The sequence below is a fragment of the Hypanus sabinus genome, chromosome 2, assembly GCF_030144855.1.
Source record: "Hypanus sabinus isolate sHypSab1 chromosome 2, sHypSab1.hap1, whole genome shotgun sequence".
Lineage (NCBI taxonomy): Eukaryota > Metazoa > Chordata > Chondrichthyes > Myliobatiformes > Dasyatidae > Hypanus > Hypanus sabinus.
In genome coordinates, this window is record NC_082707.1 from 169,912,637 (window position 1) to 169,937,807 (window position 25,171).

Genomic DNA, 25,171 nt, shown 5'->3' on the forward strand with positions numbered 1-25,171 from the left:
CTATTGCAGCAGTTCTATCATTGTTGGCTCAATTTAGTGAGTTTTCTGAGTATAAGTTAAATCTTAATAAGAGTGAATTGTTTCCTTTGAACAGACAGGTCCCAATTTATGGTAATTTAACTTTTAAATTAGTTAATGACTCTTTTATTTACAGGGATTAAAACCACAAAAAACCATAAAGAATTATTTAGGTTTAATTTTCTCCTCTTAATTGATCAGATTAAAGGCTTGTTTACTAAGTGGTCACCATTATCTTTATCTCTGATAGGTAAAATAACCATCTTAATAGCATTAATCCTACCTAAGTTTTTATATATTTTTCAAGCAGTACCAATTTTTATTCCGAAATCTTTTTTTTTTACTAATGTTGATTCAAAAATTTCCTCATATATATGGCAGAATAAAAATCCCAGGTTAGGTAAAATATACTTACAGAAGACAAAGAAGGAAGGTGGGTTAGCATTACCTAATTTCAGATTTTATTATTGGGCAGTTAATATTAGATATTTGTTATGTTGGTTGAAAGACTGGGATGGATCTTTTGGCCTTCATTGGGTGAGTTTGGAAATTAAATCGGTACCAGGTTATGCTCTGGGTTCTATTTTAGGGACTTCTCTCCCTTTCGCTCTTTCCAAATTGCCGAAACGAATTGACAACCCGATAGTTAAATATACTTTATGTATATGGTTTCAATTTCGGAAATTTTTCGGGTTGACTCAATTCATTTTAAGTATTCCTATTGTATCTAATTGCTTTTTCCACTCTTCAATTATAGATCAAGCTTATTCGGCTTGGAAAACTAAGGGATTACTAAGATTTTCTGATTTATTTTTGGACAATTGTTTTATGTCTTTTGAGCAATTATCTAATAAATATAATTTGCCTAGATTTCATTTTTTTAGATATTTACAGATTAGGCATTTTTTAAGTACTGTACTTCCTACGTTTCCAAATTTTGTGTCTTCAGATATTTTGGAGAGTTTGTTTGAATTATACCTTTTTCAAAAAGGGCTTATATCAAAGCTTTATAATATAATTATGAAGATACATTCAGAGCCCCTTTATAAGACAAAAAATGATTGGGAAAGAGAGCTTAATCTTATTATTTCTATTGAGAATTGGGATAGAATTCTTCAATTAGTTAATACATCATCTATATGTGCCAAACATTCATTAATACAATTTAAGGTCGTACATAGGGCCCATATGTCCAAGGATAAATTAGCTCATTTTTATTCTTATATAAATCCTATTTGTGATAGATGTCAATTTGAAACTGCGTCTTTAACTCATATGTTTTGGTCATGTCCGCTTTTGAAAAAATATTGGAAAGGTATTTTTGATATTATCTCTGCGGTATAGAACACCGATTTACAACCCCATCCTATTACCGCAATTTTTGGTTTACCAATGATGGACTTACTTCATTTATCTTCTTCCGCCTGTCGAATGATTGCATTTCTCACTCTGATGGCTAGAAGATCTATTTTGCTGAATTGGAAGGTAATTAATCCTCCCACTGTATTTCATTGGTTTTCTCAAACTATGTTATGTTTAAATTTAGAAAAAATTAGAAGTGGTGTATTTGATACTTCTATTAAATTTGAAAAGATATGGAGACCATTTATTCAATATTTTCATATGATGTAATATGACCCTGTTCCAAGCTTATTTGATTTTCCAGCTTTAATCTTATTTATGTTGAGAAGATCGGAGTTGATGACACTGATGATTATGTATTCTTGTGAGATATTATAAACAGCCCTTTTTTTTCTTTTTCTAGTTTTTACTTCTTTTTTTTCTTTTTTTGCTTTTTTTATTAGCTTTTAGATTAGTAGTTTAGTTATTTTTGCATTACATTTTTTTTCTTTTTTCTGTTTTTTTATATTAAATATTATGAAATACCTAGATTTACCTTGTTCATACATATACTGTATGGTTCATGTTTTGGGAAAACTCATTTATACTGTAATCATTGCTTATGTATTCTTTCATGTGCAATGGGAATTTGTATGTTTGTAATCCCTTTATCAATATATCAATTGTATTTTGTTCATATTATTAATAATAATAAAAAGAATGGAAAAAAAGAAAGAAAAAAGATTGTAGTAAACATACAATCACACAAATATATGTAACATAGCGCAAGTCCCTCAGTCCATGGATGTCGGCAAGAAAATGCTTGCAGCAGTCTGCAGATTAACGGAATCCAGCTCGTCATCTACTGAGCAAACACTGGAGAGCAGCACTGATATCAGCATGGATACTGTGCCACATCACCTCTCCAGGACGACTGCAAAAGACAAGCCTGCACCATGAGGCCTACTCAGCGTCACAACTAAGGCCACGTGGCTCCCCCACCGTCAGTCCCACCAATAAACCAGTGAACTGGACTTGGAGCACTCCACATTATCAATGTCCAACAGGGTCTTCAGATCACAAGAAAAATTATTAAGATAGTCACTCACTGTTGGACTGCACACTAGCTTTGTGCACCAACCCCAATGCCACTCTGTAACAGATTGCAACATGGTTCACACCAAGTCCAGTTCCTCTACTATCGAGCCGGGGTGGGGTAGACCTGCAGAACTTGAAGTTCTTAATGTCTGGCAGAGTCTGATGATCATAAAATAGACATTTTAAAAAGACAAGCACCTTTGCTTGTCCATATAGAGGCCAATGTGTCTGGGAATACTTGGTATATTATCAAAATATATGTGGGACATCTAAAATTATCCTTGTGTACAATATGCCTCACAATCAAACATATTTGTAGTTTTTGCTATCACTAATTTGGAAAAATACTTTTAAGATTTGGAAGCAAGTCTGAAGCAAGTCTGTGCCTTTGGGTCATTTAAGTAAACATTTGGAGGTTAAGGATTTTAAACAAATTATGAAAAAGGACAATTCTTTAAATTAAAAATAATCAGATGAAATCCTAACAAAAGTTAAATTGCTTAGTCCTGAAAATGTACAAGAATGTTTGGCTATTTTCATAAGACTCAGTACTGAGCAAAATACTCATCATATTTCACTTTCAAATAAAATAATCCTTCATTATAGGCTTTGTTATAGACTGATCCCATGAATCAGGATAAATCAACTGTGCTCAAATTATAAGTCTGTATCCACATTCAGAAATTATGCTCATGATCATTTATTTTTCCTTTTGTTACCCAATTCTCATCACACTAAATCCTTTTCCCATTATGAAAACATGAACAGTCTATTCTATATGGATTAAAACATTTATATACTTTTATTCCACACCCACTCACCCCCCCACCCCGTATTCTCACATAAATGCCATCATGGCAAATTTTATTCAGAATCTCAAAATTTTGAGTAGCAAATCGTGAATTTTATGAGGGTGAATTTCCAATACCAAACAATTGCAATACAGGGGATTGCCTATACAAATATACAATCTAAACTGAACTTTCAATGTAGCCATGGATTATGATATCAACTATACCACATTGCCTCTTGAACAAGACATTAACACATCCCATCTTCCCCCACCTCCCATGATGAAATCTAACAAGTGCACTCAAGTACACACCAAAGACTACTGTGTACAGGTCCACAATCCCTTATCCCAAATTCTGAAATCCAAAAAGCTCCGAAAATCAAAGTTTATTTTTACCAACAACTGACATCACTCATGTGTGACATGGCAGCACTAGCAGAGGCTGCCAGATGTCAGTTGAGGCTCAGCGCTCGTACTGGTTACATGTGCATTTGCTGTTCACTGATATTTTGTGTTCATTGTTGACTTTGTGTTTAATTTCACTGTGAAAATGTCAAAAAGAGCCACAGATACCCCTATGGGTAACAATGAAAAAAAGAGAAGTAACGCAGAAAGTGGAGTTATTGCAGAAGCTTAATCACGGTGTGTCTCTGCAGTGCCTTACTGAAGAATATGGTGTCAGATCTACCACTGTATATGATTTAAAGAAACAGACAAGCTACTGAAGTTTTATAGTGATAGTGACGTTCTATATTTATTCCAATAAGTCATTTAGAATGTGTTTGATTCAGTTAGTTTGAAGCTGTGTAGCGGTGTGCTACACGCAGCGCTAAAATTACGACACGGAGTCGGTAACTGCAGTCGAAGGAAAAAACTTTATTCGAAATCTTCAGCCTCATTTTTAAGCCTCCCTCAACCTGCCCCCCATGGCGCAGAGGCTCCAAAGCTCTGTGCTCGCAAACCCCCGTAGGCTATCTAATTGTGAGTCGGTTCGGATGTGCCAGGAAATGGGTCTCCACAGCTGTATATTTTTGTTTTATTGAATGTTTTTGAAAATAATTTTTTTCTAGTCATTATTCCCTAAACAATACAGTATAACAACAATTTACATAGCATTTACATTGTATTAGGTATTATAAGTCATCTAGAGATGATTTAAAGTATACCGGAGGATGTGCGTAAGTCCGGAGCTCCGCCTGGTCCTAAAATCCACCCGCACTGAGACAGGTTTAATAAGGGACTTGAGCATACATGCTTTTTGGCATCCGCAGGGAGTCTCAGAACCGATAAGGAGGGATTCTGAAATCCAAAAAGTTCTGAATTCCGAAATGCAACTGGCCCCAAGGATTTCGGATAAAGGATTGTGGAGCAGAACTTTGCTTCATGGAAACATGGCTAAAACGTATCATTTTGGACATTGCACTGCAGCCCAACAACTTAATCATTCTCTGCAAAGACAGGACAACTGAGTCATTTAAATGGACAGGAGGTGGAGCATGCTTTATGATTAACTAATCATGGTACACAGACGTGGCGGTTCTGCCTCAATCCTGATGTTCATTTTATCTGCCAAGGGAGTTTTCTGACACCATCCTGTGGTGTACATTCTACCTCATGCTAACATCAAGAAGGCATGGAGGAGCTGAGCTCCATGATCAGCAGTCAGGAAACAATGCACCCACATGCCTTCCCTATTGTTAAAGTAAATTGTTTGAATTAGTGTCTAACAACTACCACTAACAGATCACCTGTGGCTCCAAAGCTAACACACTTGTCTATTGTTATAACAGCATCAAGACTGTATCATCCCATGTTCACACTTTAGAAAGTCCAATCACCTGGCTATACTTCTAACTCCCAGAGTACAGGCAGAGAATTAAGAACATAGCATCAGTGATCAAGAAGTCAAGGGAGATGGAGATGCACTTACAGGACTGCTATGACTTGCTGGACTGGACAATATCCAGATATCTATCTTCAAATCATAATGAATATGCCACAGTTGTCAACAACTTCATCAAGACCTGTGTGCCTTAAACATATCAGACAAACCCAAGCCAAAAGCCGTGGATGAACTAGATGTGTTGTCTGCTGAGCACTAGATTTGTGACATTTTAGACCAGTGATCCACAACTATACAAGTCCAGGTATGACCAATTAAAGACTATTTTCAAAGCAAAATAATAAACAATTCTGATTGATGTTAGAGATGGAATCAGATGCACATCAGCTCTGACAAGGTTTGCGGGCCATGACTTCCTGTAAAGTGAAACCTGACATCATGAATGGTGTGATGAGCTCTATACCACTTATGCACACCTTGAAAGGGAGAATAAAACTAGACTTGTGCGAAACCCTGCAACATTGGGTGACCTTGTAATCTTTGTCTTGGAAGCCAACATCAGGACATCTTTTAAGAGGGTAAGCCCTCGCAAGGTGTTAGGCCCTGACGGTGTAGCTAGTATGGCAACAAAAACCTGTGCCAGACAACTGGCAGGAGAATTCAACGACATCTTCAAATCTCTCACTGCTGCAGTCAGAGGTTCCTAACTGCTTCAAAAAGGGCAACAATCATTCCAGTGTTCAAGAAAAGCAGAGTGAGAAGTCTCAACAACTGACACCTAGTTGCACTTATATCTACTGGGATGAAGTGCTTTGAGAGGTTGGTCAGGGCCAGAATCAACTCCTAACTAAGTAAGAACCTGGACCTGCAGCAATTTCCCATTGCCACAATAGGTCTTCAGCATATGCAACCTCATTGGTTCTCCACTTGCCTTGGATCACCTGGGCAATAGCAACACATATCAGGTAGCTATTTGATTACAGCTTCGTTCAACAAAATCATACCCTTGGGTCTAACCAACTAGCTCCAAAACATGATCCTCTGTACCTCCCTCTGCCACTGGATCTGTGTCTTCCTCACTGGGAGACTGCAGACAAAGCAGATCAGAAATTACATTCCTCCTTGCTGACAATCAATGCTGATACACCTCAAGGACACATGTTTAGTCCACAGCTCTACACTTCTTGCATCCATGACTGTGTAGTTAGACAGAGCTCAAATGCCATCCACACATTTGACAATGACGACTGTTGTTGGCAGAATTTCAGCTGGTACCAAGAGTGGCTGAGTGGTTGAGTTCAACAACCTTGAACTCAATGTCAGTAAGACTAAGGAACTGATTGTGGACTTCAGGAAGGTAAGACAAAAGAATATACACCAGTCCTCATCAAGGGATCAACACTGAAAGGGGGAACAGTTTCAAGTTCATGGGCGTCAACATCTCTGAAGATCTATCCTGGGCCTAACATATTGATGTAATTACAAAGAAGGCATAACAGTTAGGGGTTTGAGGAGACTTGTTATATCACCAAAGATTCTCACAAATTTCTACAAAAGTACAGTGGAGAGTATTCTAACTGGTTGCAACTCTGTCTGCTGTGGCGAGGCCACTGCAAAGGAATAGAAAAAGCTGTAGAAAGTTGCAACTCAGCCAACTCCATCACAGGCACCAGCATCCAGGACACCTTCAAATGGCATTGTCTCAAGAAGGCGGAATCCATCATTAAGGACTCCCACCACTCAGTACATAACCTCTTCTTATTGCTACCATCAATGAGGTGGTACAGGAGCACAAAGAGACACACTCAATGTTTCTGCTATTTGATTTCTGAATGGACAATGAACCCATGAACACCACCTCACATTTTTACTCTCTTTTTCCACTACTTGTTTAATTCATATACATAATTATGGTAATTTATAAGCTTTTTTAAAATTATGACATAAACCATATGACATTGGAGCAGAATAAGGTCATGCAACCCATCAAATCTACTCTGCCATTTCATCATGGCTGATCCAGCTCTCTCTCAACCCATCTTCCTACCTTCTCCCAGCAACCTATATCACCCTAATTAATCAAGAACCCATCAATCTCTGCCAATGCAGTCACTACATAATACTTACAACTGTGAGGTAATTTAAGAGAATAATTAGAACATCAATTATATCAATATTTAAGGTTTAGCAACTTACTTGTCTTTATATACCCAGCAAGAAAGTTTATCTCTTGGAGTAGGAGGATTTCCTTGGAAATTACAGATCTTCTTCCAAGTAAACACATCATTGTTTACTTCTAAATTAACACAATAGAGCTGTATAAAACATAAAACAATGTGTCAGTTTTGTTCTAATGTCAAACCACATGGGAAGTCATAATTTACTAATTGGTTCACAAGAAGCTTTGAAAATCATCCATAGGAACTACAATAATTTTCTTTGCTGCAATATCCACAGCACATCTTTTTCAGTTGAACACCATTGACCTGAAATGTTAACACTTTTACTCTCTCCACTGATATGACCTAATCTGTCCATCACAGTTAAGTCTCTCCACTATTGAGCATATCGATAAGGAGAGCTGTTGCAGCAAAGCAACATCTATCATCATGGACTTCCACCACCAGGCAGTACTCTCTTCTCATGTCATTGGGAAGGAGCTATAGGAGCCTCAGGACCCACACCACCGAGTTCAGGAACAGTCATTACCCCCGAAACCCCAGGCTCTTTAATCAGTGGGGTTAATTTCATTCACCCATCTCTGAACTGTTCCCACAACCTATGGATTCACTTTCAAGGACTCTTCAACTCATGTTCTTGATATTTACCATTTCTTGTATTTGCACAATTTGTTATCTTTTGTAAATTGGTCATCTGTCCATCCTGTTGGATATGGTCTTTCATTGATTCTATTACATTTCTTGGATTTACTGTTATGCCCACAAGAAAACTAATCTCAGGGTTCTATATGGTGACATTTGCATATGCCACCTTTCTGAAAATTAAGTAGAAAAATAATAAACCTCTAACCTTTGGAAATGCAGTAACAACTTCATACTAAATAGAATATTTTTCCAAAGGAAATCATAAACACAAGAGATTCTGCAAATGCTAGAAATCTTGAGTAACACAGAAAATTTTGGAAGAACTCAGCAATTCAGATAACATCTATGAAGGGGAATAAAAAGTCAGCGTTTTGGGCCGAGATGTTTCATCTTGGCGTTTTGTGTTTTTGCTAAAAAGACATATCAGAAGGGAGCCAGATGAAAAGCCTATTTTTATGTATTCCAGCATAGAAGAACTGAACAAGCTTAAGATGCCACTTATTCTAGTAGAACTGCTGAACTTTGTTACAAAGAATGAAGGAGATACAAGCAGGAGTAACAAATGGTGGATCTTCATGCTGATCTACTATTCATTAGAGTTCATTCTCTAGTTTCTCATAATATATAAAAATCCACTGACCTGTCTTATGTGAATACAACAACTGATCTCCCCCTGCCCCCAAGTCATTTTAGGGAGAGAATTCAGTCCTGAATGGCTTATCCCTTATCTGAAATATTCTTCCTGCTGTAGACTCCCTTGTCAGGTGAAACAACTGACATACAAATAATCTATTAAGGCATTTAAGAACATTTTTATACTTCGATGTGATCTGCTCCCTTTCTTCCAAACTACTTTAAGAGGTCAAAACTGTATGCAATATTCCAGTTGTGTTTTATCAATACCCTATCCAATTGCAATGTCATCTATACTCTTATATTGAAATCCTTTTGTTATAATGGCTATCATACCATTTCTTAATCATAATCATTTATTATATCTGCAGTGATTTTTGTACAAGCACAGAGGTTTCTTTGAACTTCAACACTGCACAATCTCTTACCATTTAATAAATACTGTGGTGACCCACTTTTTGTGCAGGCGAACTGGCTCACAAATAGCCAGCGTGCCGGGGGAGACTTTGGTAATGCACCTCTGAAGTCATTTCTGCCTGGAAAGGGCCAGCGCTAGGGATTCAAATGCCAGCGCTGTGAAGTTTGAATAAACTAGTTTCAAAACGACTTACCGACTGCGTGTCATTATTTCAGCACTATGTGTAGCACATTGCTACATTGGTGAACCCGACAGTCCAAATGGGATTTGGACCAAAGATGACCGACTCTTCACCTGTTCACACAGTTTTGCTAAAACTGCCGACTTTCTGGACGCTGCGACCACGCGCGTGGTTTAGCCAAGCAGAAGCCCAGTTCCAGATTCGGCAGATATCCTCTGATTCCACGCTTTACTACCACATGGTGAGCGCCCTTGACCAGGAGACGGCCACCCGGGTTGCGGATTTCATACATTTGCCCCTGGAAGAAGGCAAATATGAAGCATTCAAGGCGCTGCTCATTGGGACCTTTGGCCTCTCACAGCGTGAGCAGGGTGCCCACCTGCTTCACCTGGACGGTTTGGGAGACAGACTGCCGTCAGCATTGATGAACAAGATGCTGTCCCTGGCTGACGGACACAAGCCCTGCCTCATGTTCGAGCAAGTGTTCCTAGAGCAGCTGCCCGAGGACGTACATCTGCTGCTGGCTGATGCAGATTTCAGCGACTCCCGGAAGGTGGTGGCCTGGGCAGAAGTGCTGTGGAAAGCCAAGAGGGAGAGCGTGGCGTCCGTCCATCAGATTACCAGGCCACTCGCCCAACAGCAGACCAGACCAGGGCCGGCCCGGCAGGGGGACGCACACAACACAGAGGCAGGAGTGAGGAGGCCAGTGAACAATGGTGTTTCTACCACCAGCGGTGGGGCACAAAAATCCGCCATTGTCACCTGCCCTGCAAGGGCCAGGGCCAGCTGCCGCTAATGATTATGACGGCTGGCCATCAGGACAACCTCTTGTACGTCTGGGACAAACAGTCGGGACACTGCTTCTTGGTCGATACCAGAACGGAGATCAGCATCTTGCCCCCGACAGGGTACAACACCCGCAACAGAAAGCCAGGACCCACCCTGAGGGCTGCAAACGGCAGCACGATACGGACCTACAGCACCTGCACAGTGCAGCTGCAGTTCAGTGCCAGCCAGTTCACGTGGGACTTCACACTGGCCGCTGTGACCCAACCACTCCTGGGGAAGGACTTCTTGTGAGCTCACAGCCTGCTGGTCGACTTGCAAGGGAAAAGACTGGTACATGCCGAGACTTTCCAGACATTCTCCCTGGGTGAAGCCAGGTTGCCGGCCCCACACCTGGACTCCATCATGCTGTCGGACAACGAATTCACCAGAATTCTGGCAGACTTTCCATCGATTCTGGCACTGCAGTTCATGGCAGCCGGATATGGGGTACAGCACCACATTCCGATCCAGGGACCACCTGTCCACAACCGCACACGAAGGCTCCCCCCGGAAAAGGAGGAGTTCAAGATGGAGGAATTGGGGATCGTACGGAGGTCCGACAGCCCATGGGCTTCCCCCCTGCACATGGTGCCCAAAGCAGCTGGGGGTTGGAGACCATGCGGCAACTGCTGCAGACTGAACGAGGCTACCACTCCAGACCGCTACCCCGTGCCGCACATACAGGACTTTGCAGCAAACCTGCATGGGGCAAGAACCTTTTCCAAAGTAGACCTCGTCCGGGGATACCATCAAATCCCGGTGCACCCTGAAGACATCCCCGAAACAGCACTCATCACCCTGTTCGAGTTACTCCGAATGCCATTCGGCCTGAAGAGTGCCGCACAGACGTTCCAGTGGCTAATGGACACGGTGGGACGTGACCTGGACTTTGCGTTCCATCCACTTGGACAACATTCTTATAGCCAGCAGTTGTCGTCAGGAGCATCTGTCCCACCTCCGCCAGCTCTACTCCCACCTGAGTGATTTCAGCCTCACGATCAACCCAGCCAAATGTCAGTTTGGTCTCGAAACCATCAACTTCCTGGGCCACAGGATTACCAAAGACGGGGCAACCCCTCTGCCCGCCAAGGTAGACGCGATCCGCCACTTTGCCCGGCCCAACACGGTCAAAGGCCTGCAGGAGTTCGTTGGTATGGTGAACTTCTACCACCGTTTCCTCCCCTCAGCAGCCCATATCATGTGCCCTTTGTACACCCTGATGTTGGGTAAAGGCAAGGACATTACTTGGGACGAGGAGGCCGCGACCGCTTTCGTTAAAGCCAAGGAAGCTTTGGCAGATGCCGCAATGCTGGTGCACCCCAGAACAGACGTTCTGACCACCCTCACGGTGGACACATCCGACACAGCAGTCGGAGGGGTGCTGGCAACCCCTGGTGTTCTTCAGCAAGCACCTACAACCACCCGAACTCAAGTACAGTGCTTTCGACCGGGAGCTGTTGACACTGTATCTGGCAATCCGGCATTCAGGTACTTCTTAGAAGGCAGGCCATTCGCCACATTCACGGACCACAAACAGTTGACCTTCGCGTTCATGAAGATGTCTGATCCCTGGTCGGCTCGCCAGCAGCGACATCTGTCCTACATCTCCCAGTACACGACGGACATCCAGCATGTCTCGGGAAAGGACAACTTCGTGGCAGATGCCCTCTCCAGACCAGCCGTCCAGGCCCTGTCCCTGGGTGTGGACTATGCAGCACCGGCAGAGGCGCAGGAGGCAAACGATGAGATGCCCAGCTACAGGACCGCAGTCTCAGGTTTGCAGCTGCAGGACTTTCTTGTAGGCCCAGGTGATAGGACCCTCCTGTGCGATGTGGCTACCGGCCAACCTCGCCCCATCATCCCGGCAGCCTGGAGGAGGCGAGTTTTCGACTCCATACACGATTTGGCGCACCCATCTATCAGGACAACCGTCCAGCTGGTCTCCAGCAAGTTCGTGTGGCATGGACTTCGCAAGCAGGTCAGTGAATGGGCCAGAATGTGCGCGCAGTACCAAACAGCTAAGGTGCAGCGGCACACTAAAGCCCCGCCGCAGCAGTTCGAACCCACCCACCGGAGGTTCAACCACATTCATGTGGATATCGTGGGCCCCCTACCAGTGTCCCGAGGGGCGTGGTACCTCCTAACTATGGTAGACCAGTTCACAAGGTGGCACATCGCTACAATACTTCATTTCCCCCCCACTTTAGTCCCCATCTATTAGTCATGAGCTTGCCCGCTACCTAGTCTGTTCACAAATCACTTGAAAATTTCTTGTATCGTATTCTGTACTCACAACTCCTTCTAATTTAGTACCAACAGCAAAGTTGGAAATATGAGGGGGAAAAAAGGACACCGGAAGAACTCAGTTGGCCAAGCAGCATCTGGGAGGCAAAAGATTAAGTCAATTTCTTGAGTTCAGAACTTACATCAGTTCTGCATTGTTCTGGATTCCAGGCTTCTTTTGTTTTGGAAATATGACATTTTATCCACTCACCCAAATGTTTGTGAATAGCTTATGTCTAAACACCAATCCCCGTGGTACCCCACTAGTCAAAGTTTCTCAAACTGAGAATTATTCATTTCTAATAACCCTCGTCAGTGTATTACCATCAGTTCCACGTATTCTAAACTGATTGAACATCCTTTTATATGGAACCTGATCAAGCCATTTCCAAAAAGAAAAATCAAACACACTCCATCTGCTGGTTCTTCCTTACCTACTTTACTAGGCACTTCTTCAAAGAATTCCAGTAAATGAGTCAAACATGACTTCCTTCATAATTCCATGCTGACCTTAGCTTGATTCTTTCCAAGGTGTTTATTTACTACCTACTTTAGATTTCTTTACTAATTCCAAGTATGTTGTTCCAAAAAGTGATTACATGCAATATACTATAAACCACAGGAACAATTCAGAACTTAGGGAGATGAAAGCCAGAAAATTCACTGCCTCTAAAGTAATTTCTTTCAGTATTATGGGATGCAAGTCATCAGGTCCTTGGCATTTATCTGCTATCAAGTTCAACAACTTCAACAAATTCCGAAGTGTAATTTTTTAAAAACTGATAACTAATTTCCCCATCTTTCTGGAACTTCGACTCTGATATATGTGACAGGTTTTGTTTTCTACAATGAACACACTCAAAAAAAAAAATCAGTTAAACCCCCTGCCATTTCACTAATCCCTATTATAAATTCTCCTGTCTTAGTTTGTAAGTTGTCCAACATTTGCTTTCATTAGCCTTTTGTTTTTATGTAAGTATATAAGCTCTTACATTTAGTTTTTATGTTTATTTCCAGCTGACTCTCATATTCTATCTCAACTTCCTTTAACTCTTGATCCTCCTTTGTCAAGTTCTAAAATGTTCCCAAATTTTATGCCTACTTGAAATATTGTGGAATGGTTTATGCCTACTGTTATTACTCTCAATTTAGAAGCCATTTTCTTGGAATTAACACAGCTTTAATTTCTCTGATCAGCTACAGGTGAATCAGTTTTCCTGGTGAATATCTGAGCTTGAAAGGATTTTGGTTTTGCAATTTATCCAGTCACTCAGCACCTGCATCATTAAAGCTCTGAAAAATAGACCAGCATTTTCAGGAAAAGGTGCAGTGGGAAGCAGCAAAAAGGGGAAAACAGGAGGAAACTAAAATAATTTGAGGTTAGCACTGCAACATGGAATAAAAAATAAATTTAAAATTGGTACTAATGTAGATGGAGTATAAAGCACTTCCTGCTTATCCACTTAGCATTCCTCTTGAGCCTATGAATTTTTAACAATATTGCATTAAACACTGTTTATTGAAGACGAGATGAAGCACTTTGAAAAAGTGTTCTCTCACTTGAAAGTTTAAACACAGTAGGTGATGACACGACAAAGAAGGAAAAAGTATTAAATGAGACGTACTTCATTACTATATCCAAGATCATCGTATCCTCCAAAAATGTACATGATCCCATTAAGACAAGCTGCACAACTTCCTGACATTGGACGAGGAAGATCTCCCTTCATTGGTTGCCTCTGCCTGTATTGAAGAAAGCAATAAAAGATGACATGGCAAAATAACATTCCAAGAATTTTGGCAACAAATTACTTTTATAGTGATATCCTCCATATTTTTCCAAGTTTCCTTGTATTACATCTGAATAGATGGATGGCTACATTCCACTTTCTAATGTCATGCTTTGGCTTAATGGTAACACTTGCATTAACAAGTCTCTGAAAAGACAACTGAGCCTAGGCTTTAGAAAACTTCTAGCAGTTCTCAGGCCAAGAGCCAACAATTTTTTAGGATTTCTGCAGATCCAAATGTGAACATGGAAGTCCCAAATTATTAGAGGTTTTCCAACTGCATGTTGACCTCTGGAGGCTCAGAGAGCCAGAAAGAGTTAGGATAAACAGGTAATTCTTACATTGCCAGATTGTAACTAGATAAAGGAATCACATGTAGTAAAGCTAACTTTGAAATAGTTGGCAAAGCAAATCTGAGATTGTCATTAAGGATGTAAGAGAAAAAGCTATATTAAGTGGGGCGAGGGCTCAGAAATAGGTAAAACATAGTATTATGACAAAGATACAGCACAGAACAGGTCTTTTAGCCTACCAACTCCATACAGATTATCAACCACCCAGTTACAGTAATGATACATTAATCATCCCTTTTAAAATTATTCTCCCTGTATCATCAATGCCACCACTTCTCCCTCCCCACTCCGCCCAGATCTTACCAATTAACTTACACTCTCAGACAAAGTAACCTTCCAATCTGCATGCTTTTGTGATCTGGGGAGGAAACCAAACCTGAAGGGAACTTGTAGCATTTGATTACAGAGAAAATGTGCAAAGTGCATAGAGATGGCATCCAAAGTCAGGAATGAACCCAGTTGAAGGTCTCTAGTGCTGCACAGGCCCCACTAACTGTGCGGCTCTGAATGTCACGTGAGGAAATCAGAGGCTAGAAACTGTTTAAGCAAAGATGGACAGTAGAATGCTGCTGTTAAAAAGATCTTGATGTCTTCTTTCTTTAAATTCAATGTTAGCAATGAAATACAGCAAGTATGAAAAAAACAAATGGAATGTTTTCTTGATGATGAGAGATAAAAGTGAAAATGTAAAGGAGCCTTGGCAAAACTGTGCAGAATTTTGAGATAATATGCAGAACTGTGTGCAGTTTTGTTCTCCTAATTTAAGAAAGGATGCACTTGCATTAGTTATTTTGCAGAAGTTACCTAGGTTGATTCCAGGGATGAAAATCATCTTTTATGAACATTGACTGATTAGACTCCTAAACTCTCGAGTTTAGTAAAATGAGTTAAAAGAAGGTGCTAAACAGGGTTAATACTATGAGGTTATCTACCCTCAAGTCTTTCTAGAATTAGGGGGCACAATGGCAGAGTAATAGGTTACCTATTTAATTCAAATGCAAGAAGGAATTTCTTCTGAAAGATTGCAAATCTTTAACTGTTTTCCAGAGATTTAGAAAGATTTACATTCAAGGCCAAGAATTATTTGCATCGTACTACAGAAAAAGAAGCTCACTGGGATCGAGCAAAAAGTGCTGGAGTTCAATAACAAAATGAGTATTTTATTTTTTTAAATTTAGAGATACAGCGTGGAATATGCCCTTTGGCTCTTTCAACTGCACAACCATCAACCTACCAATTTAACCTTAGCCTAATCATAGGACAATTACAATGACCAATTTACCTATTAATTGGTACATCTTTGAACTGTGTGAGAAAATCAGAGCATCTCGAGCAAGCCTGCATACATACAGGAACAAATATACAAACTTGCTTACAGAGGACACAGGAATTGAACTCCAGGATATGAAAACATATAGCACATACAGGCCTTTCATCCCACTAAGCTGTGCCGAACAGGTCCCTACCTTAGAACTACCTGGGCTTTACCCATAGCCCTCTATTTTTCTAAGCTTCATGTAGCCATCCAGAGGTCTCTTGAAAGACCCTATCATTTCCACCTCCACCACTGCCACCGGCAGTCCGTTCCACGCACTCACCACTCTCTGTGTAAAAAAAACTTACCCCTGACATCTCCTCTGTACCTACTTTCAAACACCTTAAAACTATGCCCTCTTGTGCTAGCCATTTCAGCCCTGGGGAAAGCCTCTGACTATCCACATGATCAATGCCTCTCATTACCTTGTACCCCTCTATCAGGTCACCTCTCATTCTCCATCACTTCAAGAAGAAAAGGGCGAGTTCACTCAACCTATTCTCATAAGGCATGCTCCCCAATCCAGGCAACATCCTTGTAAATCCAAGTTTCTATGGTTTCCACGTCCTTCCTGTAGTGAGACAACCAGAAAATATAATAGCATTGTGCTAATCGCTTTCTACTGTGGTGCCCAGAGTTATCTTACAGAATGGCAGAATAGATTTGAAGGGTCATATAACCCACTCCTATTCCAACCACAATGTTTATTTTTTTTTCATCAATTTCTTCACAAGTGGAGATTATTACACTGACCACTCCCCACAATAATGGACTTTCACCCATTATTGTGGGAAGTGGTCAGTGTACAAAACAAATGATGGACTTGTCATAGGATGTACAAAAGCCATTCAGCCGACCAATACAAATCTATTCCTTGGTTAGTTCAATGCTTCCTTCCGACACAGCTCATAATGTACCATTTTTCTTACATCCATGAATAATCTAAAGAGTATTTTAAACGTCCCTTTTGTATCAGTTCTCCACCCCAGAAGTGAGTTTCAGGCACCCACCACTTTGTATATTAAAAAAACTACTTCTGGCACCTCCCCTAACCTTCCTGTCAATCAACTGAAAGGATATTCTCTGATAGTGGCCATTGAACCGAGGGGGAAAAGATGCTGGCTGTCCACTATCTATACCACTCACACCCCTATCAAATAGTCTCTCATTCTTTGTTGCTCCAAAGAGAAAAGCCCTAGCTCACTCAACCTTTTCTTATAAGCAATTTCTCTAATCGCCTCTGCACCCTCTCTGAAGCTTCCATATCCTTTCTATAATGAAGCAACCAGAACTGAACACAATACTCCAAATGAGGTCTGGCCAGAATCTTACAGACCTACAATATTACCTCATGGCTTTTGAGTTCATCCTTTGACTAATGAAGACCAACACACATACACCTTCTTAACCAGCCTATCAATGTTGAGGGATCTGTGAACTTAGACTTAAGATCCCTCTGTTCCTCAACACTTAAGAATTCTGCCATTAAGGTTGTACTTCAATCTATGGCAACCTTCTACACTATCCACAACACCTCCAACCTTCATGTCATCTGCAAATTCTAATTCACCCCTCCACTTTCTCCTCCAAGTCATTTATATATTCAAAAAAAAATAGAGAAGGGGTCCCAAACCAGACCTCTGTGAACCTCCAGGCAGGATACACTATTTACTACCATTGTCTGCCTTATGTGGGCAAGCCTATTCCAAATCCATGCAGCCAAGTTTTCATGGATCCCACGCCTCACAACTTTCTGGATGAGCCTTCTGTGGGGAACCTTGTCAAATGTCTTAACATTAACACCACATTTGCCATTTCCACAACTTTTCATGTGGATCTTAAAATGCAACTGAACAGCCTAACAACTTAAAAAATAAGGAATATCAACTCAGTGTACTCAGTTTAACAAAGTATTTTCACAAATTCGAACAATAGATAAATATTACAGGGTGGAAATACATATTATACTCATATTAGGAATAAACTACAATGGAAATCAAAGGTGGGCTGTGTTATCTAAGAATATTAATCAACAAAAGATTGACAATTGAATTGAAAAGGGACTGCTGCTAACTACTAATGGTACCTCTGAAAATATAATGAAAGTCAGGGATGGGGACAGTATACAGGGAAGAAATGAACATAAGGGTTAAGCAGGTGGTTCAAAAATATCATAGTATCTGCTTAACCTCTTTCGTTAAGCAGGTTGCTCCGTGCCACAAAAGCTCGTGAATGAATCAGACAAAGCAATATTGTTATGGACTTTAAAAAGCATGGTGGAGGCAACAAATTTTGTTAAAGTTCTGACATTTTCAAGGGCAGCATGACTGATCTGAATGCTTCAAAGAAGTGAGCAAACAAGCATATATTAGTATCACTGCAGTATAGACTACATGAGGGTGAAACCTTTTCCAAAGTAGAGCTTAAGTGAATTATCAAGGAAGATGGACACTCACACAAGTGTTCAGCATCAAAGATATCTTTATGCATGTTCATTTTGAGGGATGAGAAAACTACTCCAAGCTTTAGAGCGGCCAAAAACCTCTTTATTCTTGTCCTTGGAAGCAATACTGAAGATAAATGTAATCTTATATTGCTTTTGATCTTACATATCTGAATACTTTTTAGAGCCCTTAGATTTTCTATGGTCAATCTTATAATTGTGACAACTTAAAAAGCTTGAATGGCTCATTACTCATCCAAGATTATTTCTTCCACTTTTTGCCCCAGTCATCAAACAATATTGTGCAAAGAGTAAACAAAACATAGATTTCCTCATCAGCAACAATTCCACTGGATGTCCAGTTAACCAGTTCACAAGGCCCATTCAACTGTAGACAGGAACAGTTAAGAATATTTGCCTTTAATATAGTAAACTCCATCCATCATCACTTAAACATAAACATCATATCAAATGATGTTCACTATCATCACCCTCTTGACATGATAAAACAAATCATTTACCATTCACTCCTTTATGTCTGCTGTTATTGACAGTCAATAAGAAAATGACTGATCTAATTCTGATATATTCCCTCTTACTTACTCCTTTTACCTCTATGTTTATCAAGGATTTCCTTCAAAAAATATTTTGATTTCACTAGCCTTGAACAAAGAATTCCAAAGACTCAACAACACAAAAAAAAAGTCTCATCTATCTAAAACAGGCCTTAATCTGGTGCTAGTTCCACAGTTTTGCAGAAGAGGATGTGTCAACCCAGTCAACTACTCAGGATTTTGTACATTTTATTTAACAAGAACCCTGAAAAGGCTAAAATTTCTTAATTTTTATTTAATATTTATATAAAATGATTTTATTTCAGATATCCAACATAAAACACAAGCCCTTCAGCCCACAATATTGTGCTGACCTTTTAGCTGACTTTACAATCAATCTAAACTTTTTCTACAGAGCACTCCATTTTTCTAACATCTATGTGCCTAGGAGTTTCTTAAATACCCCTAATGTAATTGCCCCTACCAACCACCCAGTGTGTTCCATGCACTCACAGCTCTGTGTAGGTAACATAATTGCACAATTTACAAATGGATGACAACTTCTGGATATGTTGAAGTGTGCAGTGATACTCTAATATATGCATTAATAATGGTTAACACAATTCATCCTGTTCATTTCTACAACAAATTCTTACTCGTTATACTTTCATTGTTTGTTATTATTGATGGAAAACAACTTTACTTCAGTCATGAGACATTGCTACAATTCACTTGCTGCATTAAACAATGGACTAACTGCTATTTTGGGAAAGACTCAAAGCAATGCAGTATTAAAAAAAATGAAGTTTGTAAGAGGAAGTTGCTTACCATACACCACTTTCAATTTCATAAACCCAGATTTCATCATTGGGTAAATAAACTTCATTATTTTCATATGTCTGCAATAAAAAAGTTACACCTTTCTATAATCACTGTGATAACTTATATCTTTCATTATTAAATTGATATTGAATGAAAACAATGTTTTTTAAAAAGCAGAATAATTTGGGAAGAAACAATTTGCTACATTAAAAATTTCCATCAACACAGAAAGATAATCAGCTCATTGTTGGGTCAGATGTAACTTTGCTAAACCCAGTTTTTCACTCCAAAATAACTAATCATGTTCTTATCTACTAGACACTAGAGTGAAGCACGGTTCTTCAAAATTTATTAAGAACTTCATACTGGTTGAGTACCACTTATCCGAAATTCCAAAATCCAAAAACCTCCTAAGTCTGAAGTATTTTTGAGCAATGACATGATGTCACAAATGGAAAATTCCGTAAGGTGCTGGGAAAGTTCTCAGAGAATGAGCACCAGACAGTTCTGAGAAGAAACATTACATGTGTAATGAATGGAAGTTAATTAAAATAGATAACACTGGATAAAGTGAAAAAAGAATAATCTGATCGTGCATTGAAAGAGTGGGTTCGTCAGCATCTTGAATGAACAAATGCTGCTGATGGTATGCTGATCATGAACCAAGCAAAGATTAATCACGAGAAACTGAAAATTGAAGGCAAATGTGAATATTCAGCAAGCCAGTTACAGAAATTTAAGAAAAAGGCATAGAATTAAAATTTTAAAAATTACAAAACATTTTAAAGATAAAATATATGCTGATCGCAAGGCAGCTGAGAGATTCATTGATAAGTTTGCAAAGCTCATTGCTGGTGAAAATCTAACATCAGAACAAGTTTACAATGTTGATTGGTTTTATGTAAGGTATAAAAGCAATAGTTAAATGTAAATACAGTGTACTGTAACCTTTTGATCAAAACACAGCATTGTAGGTGGAGACTGAAAGCCTGTTGTAAACAGCTGATATAGGTATTCTCCCAATGTTGCTACTGTTACCCTGCACACACACACACTTTAACCATATTGATGGTATGTAATAATTTTTACTGTTAAGTAAAAATGTGTGATGAACAATGTAAGGCAAAGACTGCTTACCGGTAGCACATAAATTCAGAGACAAAAATGATGGTAATTCCAAGCTATCTCATTAAACAGTAAAGTCCAAAATCCAAAACACTTCAGTCCCTGAGCATTTCGGATAAAGAGTACTCAACCTGTATTCAATTTTAATTGCTGGTTCTGTACTACACAAAATACAGGACCAAAAATTTCAGAGTATCATATTCAAGATGATTCTTTTCAAGAATTGCTATTGATTTAGATGGATGGGCAAAGATGCAAAATAATAGGTACTTATCAGATTTTCTGAAACATTTCATTAAGGATAATTAATACAAACTTGATCATGATTAATTAAACTTCCATATTGTAAAATACCACACGTTTAGATGATTGCCTATGTGGTTTTCTGTTAGCATAAATTATACCTGCATATTGTTACTTTCCACATCAACTTTCTTCAGGATGTAAATCTATCTTCAAATCCGACAAGTATATTTTACAACATTGTGATTTAAATTAAAATAGCATTTTCCTTGGCTAAACAAGGAAGATGGGCATACACTATAATTTCTAATTAACTGGAAGAAAAACTGTTTGTGAGTCTGTGCTCTGTGCAATTTTTATACCACATTTAGATAATTTATTAAGACATTCAAAAGTACTTCATTGCCTGTAAAGAATTTTTGGAAATTCTAAAATCCTAAAAACAATGCCAATGCAAGATCTTCCGTCCTGGAGATTAAATAACGTACAAGCAGAGCTGCCGATAGAAAATTATTTTTATTTTGGCAACTATTGAATAATCTCAACTTAAAATTAACATTCTCTCCAAGTCAGCCAATTTTATTTTTAAAGGTTTTAATTTACAAACGTAATTCTACTTGAAATAATTATTTGATGTTGCAGAGTAATTAACAAATTTAAGTTGAAAGGTTGTAACCAACAGGTGCCACATTGATTAATGTCTGTGCTTCAGCTATTCAACAGTCTTTATCAATGATTGGGATGAGGGGACCAAGTATAATGTAGTCATATTTCTTGTTGGTACCAGCCGGCATTACAATACGGGTTGTACACAATAACAAATGGTACATTAGACTTTGATGCGAGAACTTAAGAATCATAGAGAGATACAATGGAAAAGGGACCTTTGGCCCATGCTGTCTATGCTACTTACATTGCCATACATTTATTCCCCAGATTTTGTTCTTCCTACATATTCCTTCCAAATGCTCCCATTCCTATACACTGGAGGCGATTTATAGTCACCAATTAATCTAACCTAGATACTTTTGAAATGTGGGAGAAAACCCACACAATCACAGGAAGAACTTGCAAAATCCACAAATACAGAACTGGAAGTCTGGAATAAACTCAGGTCACTGGCTCTGTGAGAAAATGACTCTACTAGCTGCACTACTGTGCTGCCCCGCTGTCACCTGCAGACTTGATACAATTATACAGGGCCCTGTTGAGAACACTGAAACAACTGATCTCTCTATTCAGAGAGCATTACAGCGCACTACAGGCCACTTGAATCACATCTACTCCAAGATCAATGTAATCCTTCCCTCTTACATAGCTCATTTTTTCTATCATCCATGTTTCTATCTAAGAGTTTCTTAAATGTCCTTAAATGTATCTGCCTTTACCATCACCCCAGTGGAATACATCTCTGGTCTATCACTCCATCTATGCCTCTTCTCATCTTGTACATCGCTATCAGGTAATCTTTCATCCTCCTTTGCTCCAAAGAGAAAAGCCCTAACTCACTCAACCTATCATCATAAAATATTCCCTCTTGTCTCGGCAGTATCTTGGTAAATCTCCTCCGCACCTTCTCTTTCACAACTTTCTTATAATGAGGCAACCAGAAGTGAACACAATATTATCAGTGTGGTTTTATACAGATACAACATTACCTTGCAGTTTTTGAATGTAATTCCCCAAATAATGAATTAGAATGCAGTAAAGGTCCACTTAGTGAAAACTGATTTCTGGACAGGCTTGCCCCATAGAGATTAAGTGAACCGGGCCCATGGTTGAATTTAGGACAGAAGTGACTGTATTAAAATGGACAAAATTCCTAAGGGGCTTGCTGGAATAGATGCAAGGGTCACAGTCTCAAAACTTGAGGTTTCAGTTTTAAAAAAGTCTGCATGCAGGGGGACCAAACTAAGGAAAGATGAAACATAATCACTTAGATCAAATGACTTAAAGTGTCTATTACTTATGTTCTTATACTGTTAATTCCCAGAACTACCTAATCCAAATAGCCACTTTCCCATTCTTGTTTCAGCTTTCAAAATATTACTTAAAATTGCTTGTAGTAATGCTTAGATTATTAACTTCTAGATCTAAAGGAAAATCCTGAAAGGCTAGTAAATAAATCTATGCTGACATGAACGGAAAAACAAAATAATCCACAAGGTAGGTAAAAAACATGTCAATATTTCAGTCCTTTATTCACATATAAAACATTCATCAACAAGGATAAACACTCAAATTGATGGGTAAATAAACACTTACTGATTCTCTACAATATGGTTAAACCAATTATATTATTTCAAATTAAACAATGATAAATGTTATAGTCTGTTTGCTTTCATCGGAGACCATTCTGGAATTTAGGGCTGAGGAAGTGAAAGTCAATTCTTTTATTATTGCTTTACAATTTACAAACTACTGCATTTGTTTGAAAAAAGTTTTCATATTTACATTAACCAGTTTGCTTTAACAAGCTCCCTTTCATGACATCACAAAGAGATTCAACTCTTTTAATTACATTAACACGTATATATTTTTAAATAGACAAATTTATTAGCCAATTCAATGTCTGGCAAGAAATAAAATGCGCTGTTTCATGATTTAGTATGACCCAAGTTATAGAACCTTGGCTAAAATTTATGATCCTTCGCTATGCAAGTCTAAAAGTTACTTAAATTAACGACGTGGAAGTAATTTTCTTTTACTTCAAACTCAACGGATGAACTTGCTTCAAGACATTTTTCATTGGAACTCTGACACCACACGGTTCAAACTATGTAAGTCGGCAGATAATTTGTGAATTGATCTCTCATTTTCAAGCAACATCGTAAATCAAACGGTTTAATTTCCAGAGACAAATCGACGCCACAAAGGAACGACGTGGACGCAGACCTAGAGGACTTCATGAGCAACACGGTAAACCATTACCGAATGTAGTTTCACAAGGCGGCAACCTGCAATTCTTTATGTGCTCTTTCCCCAATACACGCGCGCATATATAAACGGCACAATTGAAAAGTGTGAGGGGGGGGGGGACATTTTTAAAAATGAACAGTCCCTCATGAAGTTTTAACTGGACGAAATGATTAATACTTACCACATAACCTCCCCATACGTAAAGGAATCCGTTACTAAGTACCGCGTGGTGGTGATTTTCCTGTGTTTTCCGAGACCAGTATTGAGCTCCAGCCATTTTGAGCTAGGCCAGGGCTTGATTCAGCACCGCGTATCTCGGCCGGCACTTGCCCAGTCGTCGACGGACGCCCACCGCCCAATCACACCCATCGCAGCCGCCTTTCGCTCAGCCCGCGCTCAATGCTCCGCGCAGCCAATCAAGCACGGCCTTTGGGAGTCTTGGCCAATCAGACGCCGACCATGTGGAGCAGGGAAAAATGGGCACGGCGCGAGTCGCCGGGCAACTGTTGGCCTGCTGCACGTGCATCTGCTTTCTCCTCAATTGGGGCAACAAAGGGGCAATGATCTGGTGTTTTTTTTAGAAGGGAGGAGGCAGGCAAATAGCACATTTGGATTTGATTTTTGGAAGCTGTTCCTAAACAACGCGCATTCCCTGCCTCTCATATGGGAATTTGAAATGACAATTTGCAGAGGTGCAAAAGAACCATTGGTAGCCAGGGCACTTGAAAAATCTAATTGAAGGAAAGTAATATTTCTTTAAATAAACTTAATATCATTGCGTATTCACTGGTCTCGTCTTGACTACATCACATTTACCATGTTAATATCAGCAAAATCATTATATTTTTATAAATCTATTAAGCAGAAATTTCCATCATGATAAATACACTCTAGGTCTGTACTCACTGGAGTTTAGAAGAATGAAGAAGGATCTCATTCCAATAGGATGTTTCCAATAGTGGGTGACTCCAGGACAAGTGGGCATAGCCTCATAAGTGAGGGACATCCATTTAGAACAGAGATGAGAAGCAATTTCTTTAGCCAGATGATGCTAATTCTGTAAATCATTGCAGTGGAGGCCAAGTCATACAGTATACCTATTCAGTGGAGGTTAATAGGTTCTTGGTTAATCAAAGGGAGCATCAAAAGTTATGGGGACAAGGCAGGAGAATGGGTTTGAGAGGAATAACAAATCAGCCATGATGGAATGGCAGAGCAGACTCAATGGGCTGAATGGCCTAATTCTGCTCCTATGCCATATAATTTGCTTAGATCAGAGATTTTGGTTAATTATTGCTCAACATGGCAATACAAATAAAGATCGCGAAAGAAAATATATTTGCATT

At 39.4% G+C, this 25,171-nt stretch overlaps 1 protein-coding gene across 1 annotated transcript in view; it reads right to left on the reverse strand.

Moving 5' to 3' along the window:
• Nucleotides 1-25,171, reverse strand: part of LOC132387026 (kelch domain-containing protein 1) — an 89,603-nt gene that overhangs the window by 42,556 nt on the left and 21,876 nt on the right. The window contains exons 2-4 of the mRNA XM_059959397.1: nt 19,545-19,615; nt 13,887-14,004; nt 7,290-7,408 (exon numbers count right to left, since the gene is read on the reverse strand). Of these exons, the coding sequence (XP_059815380.1) occupies nt 7,290-7,408; nt 13,887-14,004; nt 19,545-19,615 (308 nt within the window). The remainder of the gene's footprint in view (nt 1-7,289; nt 7,409-13,886; nt 14,005-19,544; nt 19,616-25,171) is intronic.